This window comes from Pterocles gutturalis, unplaced genomic scaffold, assembly GCF_000699245.1.
Source record: "Pterocles gutturalis isolate BGI_N339 unplaced genomic scaffold, ASM69924v1 scaffold4725, whole genome shotgun sequence".
NCBI lineage: Eukaryota > Metazoa > Chordata > Aves > Pterocliformes > Pteroclidae > Pterocles > Pterocles gutturalis.
The window spans coordinates 38,100-42,254 of record NW_010145736.1 but is presented as its reverse complement, the minus strand read 5'-3'; the positions used below and the strand labels follow the sequence as shown (position 1 = coordinate 42,254).

The window sequence follows — 4,155 nt, the reverse complement described above, 5'->3', positions numbered from 1 at the left end:
AATGCCATGTTTCCTTGGAGAGGTTGCCAGGGAAGGGAGAGAAAAAGAACCAAATAAGTCTTTATTTTTACCTCCTTCCTTTTCTGCCATCTGTTTTTAGATGAAAAATAGCATATGGAACTATAACCCTGGTTAAATAATAAACACTGCACACAGTTTTGTTCAAAATGTGACTCTGATGAGTACTGTTTCCTTAGGTTTACCAGGCGAGAAAGGAGAAAAAGGCAATCCAGGTGTTGGAACGCAAGGACCCCGAGGCCCACCAGGATCTACAGGTAAAGTTGTTATGTTTAGGGCACCTGGATGAGACCTCTCTGATCCACGTGCAGAGCAGCTGAGAACTGCATGGCTCTGTCCTCCGCTTCTAAGGCTTAAGCAGCAGAAGAGTCATAATTTTAACTATGTTAAAAGCATCTTAACTGTCATAATGTTCTTACTATGCAATATGACGTTGTGATGTGACACATGGTGCCATTAGTCACACAATTATTTTCCTTGTGATAAACTGCTTCTCCAAAACCTTCTTTTCTAATATTTTAAATACTTTTTTCAGTGGTGGAGTCTGGAAGGGAAAAAATTAATCATCTGGATTAATTCCATTGACTCACGGTCATACCTCACTGTAACTTGACAGAGAAATGTATAGCAAGCACATTAATCACAGAGATTTATATTTAGCTCCTGAAAAAGCAGAGGGTGATATCCAGGTCCTGTTGAAACAGGTGTAAAATCGTGTTGATTTCATTAGGATATTCTGGCCATTAGAGCGCTGGTATCAAGGCACAGTGTTACCCAGAAAGGGAATGGATGAATGGAGAGCTGTCCGGCATCCAGGGCTCTCCTCTCCCCCTCCCTCCACCCCAAAACTGCTTTTCTGAACATCTGACACTTGGCGAAACATTTGCTCTGGTATAAATTTCTGGCTAAAAGCAGTCTCTGGCAAGGAAGATGAAGCAGCGGCCAGGGAGGAGGCTCATCGTGAGCAGGGAACTGGCCAGAGGAAGGCTGCAGCCCCTCCCTCAGCTTGCCTGGGGCAGCCAGAGCCGGCATGCCCAGCTCCTCTACTCAGACTCTCTCCTGGAAGTGTCAGTAGCACGCTTGGTGCCATGTTTGCCAAGCACCAGGCCTGCCAAGGTGGCCTCAACTCCCGGCTGTTATGAAAGACGCTACTCAGACGTTTCATCTCCCCCTTCTACGCAGGACCTCCAGGAGAAAGCCGAACTGGCAGCCCAGGACCACCAGGCTCTCCAGGCCCACGAGGTCCCGCTGGTCACACGGGTCCCCCAGGCTTGCAGGGTCCTTCTGGGCCACCAGGCTACTGTGACCCTTCCTCCTGCGCAGGGTACGGCATGGGAGGTGAGTAGCCAGGAGTCGGGGCAGCTGCCATTTGCAGAGGCGGGGGTGGCGATTCCTAACAGCCCAAGTAAGATGGAGGCTACTGGTGAGCCTTGTGCTAAAAGATGTGCTGGAAACGTGCGTGTCCAGTGCTGCTGTGTTTTGGGGGACTGCAGCACAAAGAGAAGGTGACCCCGGCATAGTGACCAAAGGAAGTCCACCATCGGATCCTGGCCTGTAACACAGATCCTGTGTAGTGGGTTTTTGTCCTGTACGTGTTTGCGTAGCTGTACGAGCCTGCTCTGTCTCATCTGACCGGTCTGTGTGTTGAACCCCCACCTAGTAATGTTCGTGGCAGCAGAGTTTCATTTGTAGTTTTTCGAACATGTTACTGAACTTCCCCTTCTGTGTGCCCCTGGATGGCATGAGAGCATGACCCTTACTAAACCCGTAGTAGTGTAACCTGACACAGGGATGCACGTATCCATCATTAACCAGTGAAGCAATCTGGAGACAATTATTCTTTCTACATCTTCTCTGTATCCTACTTTCCCATCTCGTTATAGCACGGAGACGCCATGGGAGGAAGTTAACACAATTACCAAAAATTATGTCGCCCAACCTAAAATCAAAATGTATTGGTAAAGCACTAGTTACTACAAATGTTATGCATAAAGCATATTGGTTTGATGTTTACGGTTTAATCTGCCCGTGATTTGTACGTTTTACTTACCTGAATGTTTTTGTTGTCGTCTCTTCCTATCCTCTCCTCTTCACTTCCCCTCCCCGTTGTTCATCTCCTGTTGGAAGGCCCAATCCCTTACAATGGCTACCAATCCAGAAGGTGAAAGGCTCATTCTGATTCAGTTCTCATTTGGCTGAAGGTCAGAGGTGGATGCTGAACTGCTCTGTGCTTTCCATCAACGATATTGACTACCACTAATGAACTTACTAGCTGCTGTACATGCACTTAGCTTTCTTGCACTGCTAAAAATTACTGCCTGACCCATTTTTGCCTGTTCATCATGTATTCTAGACCATAATTGGAATAAGCTAAAGCAGGCAGATTGTGCAGTGTATCATAAGCAGAGTATTGCAACCGGACATTTGACAAATTCCGGTGGTGGTTTCCAACTAACTTGGCTGTCTGTTGGTGGGTTTCCAATTGCTCCAGCTTATTAATTTTGTTAAATGTTTTCACTGTTCCTTTATGTGAATAAAAGATGTGTATTTAAGGACTATATATATACTCACACATGTTATATATAAATATATCTATATATAAAATGTCAATTTCCTAATGAGTGCTTTAATTTTCTACTCCCCTTCTCCTGTGTTAACCGTATGAATACTCTTGGTGGTGGTGGGTTAAGGTGGATACGGTGAGCCAACCGATCAAGACATCCCCGTAGTGCAGTTGCCACATAACTCCTACCACTATGACCCCGAGGACCTTTATGATGGTGAGCAACAGCCGTACGTAGTTCACGGGTCCTACCCCTTATTACCCCCATACACCCAGTCCTCCTATCCATCACCTCATCTTGCTCAACCAGAGTTCACTCCAGTTCGAGAAGAGATGGAAGCTGCTGAACTGAGATCCCCAAGAATTAGCCGCTTCACACGGAAGGTAGCCAAAAGGAGCATCAAGACCCCAGTCCGCCACAGGGTGAATGGAAAACAACCCTCTCAATGAACTGTTTAAAAAAAGGGAAACGTTTTATGTGCTTGGCCTTTTGTCCAGGTGCCTAATCTGTCACGGAAGATGTTTACAGGCTCTTATATAAAAGGAGAAAAAAATGTACATGACCAGTCGACACAATGAATAATGGTAATTATCTTGCATGCCAGAAACTTAGTATGTTAGTGGGTTGGTGCTAGATGATGATGAAAGGTCACTTGTAGACCTTTCTTTGGAGTACTGTTCCATACACTATTCAAACTGTATCTAAAAAAAACCCAACACCCAACATCCAGCTAGTTGGTGTACCTAGAACCATTCAAAAAAGTTAATGTTTTCTTATACATGTTTTTCCAGTTGATTACGTTCTGGTAGTTTTGGATGAGTTGCTTTACTAGCAGAGTAACCCTACTACATTCACCGGGGAACAATGCATACAGTTTCTTTGAACCCAGCTATTACTTTTGCAAAGAAATCTTATGTTAATGGAATATTTTTTTTAACCCACATTATATAAATACACAAGAATGTTCCATGGGAGCACACTGATAATTTATTGTGAACCTCTTTCATTTCTGTTTTGTATGCAAATAAAAGTGGCAAGCTTTTATACGTTAATTCTGTATGTGACTGATTTTTAAGTTGGAACAATTGTATAGATCTTTGGGGAACAGAATGCAAAAAGAAAATACATTTTCCTTTTTCAACAGTTTTGGGCAACAATTTTATTTTTAAAGGACATAGGCACTTAGTATAAAGAATATTTGGCTTTAGTTTTAAAATTATAGATGAAAAAGTGTAGAGAATAACCATGAGATGAGGTGGTCATCCCATCCATGGATGTGAGATTTTTGCATAGTAACATGCCAAAGTCAAAAGATGGGCAGGTGTAGTCATGAAGGCAACTTGGATCAGCCAATGATGAGAGGAAGGAAAACCCCAATACTTCAGAAGCACAAAGCAATTCATGATGTTAAGCAAAATAGGTAAATTACAAAGTGACTCAACAAACAGCTTTGAAGAGCACTATGGAGACTAAGCATCAAAGCAGGATTGAAAGCAGAAGCTCAAAAATGTTCATTTAAAGTGAAAGCATAGATTTGGAACACTTGTAAAGACATGGAGGGATGAATGCCTGT

General features: G+C 43.4%; 1 protein-coding gene across 1 annotated transcript in view; it reads left to right on the top strand.

Annotated features, from left to right (window-relative positions):
- Positions 1-3,625, top strand: part of COL14A1 (collagen, type XIV, alpha 1) — a gene marked incomplete at its 5' end in the record, with an annotated part of 54,779 nt that extends 51,154 nt beyond the window's left edge. The window contains 3 exons of the mRNA XM_010085474.1: positions 198-275; positions 1,201-1,356; positions 2,709-3,625. Of these exons, the coding sequence (XP_010083776.1) occupies positions 198-275; positions 1,201-1,356; positions 2,709-3,031 (557 nt within the window). The remainder of the gene's footprint in view (positions 1-197; positions 276-1,200; positions 1,357-2,708) is intronic.
- Between the last annotated feature and the right edge of the window lie 530 nt (positions 3,626-4,155).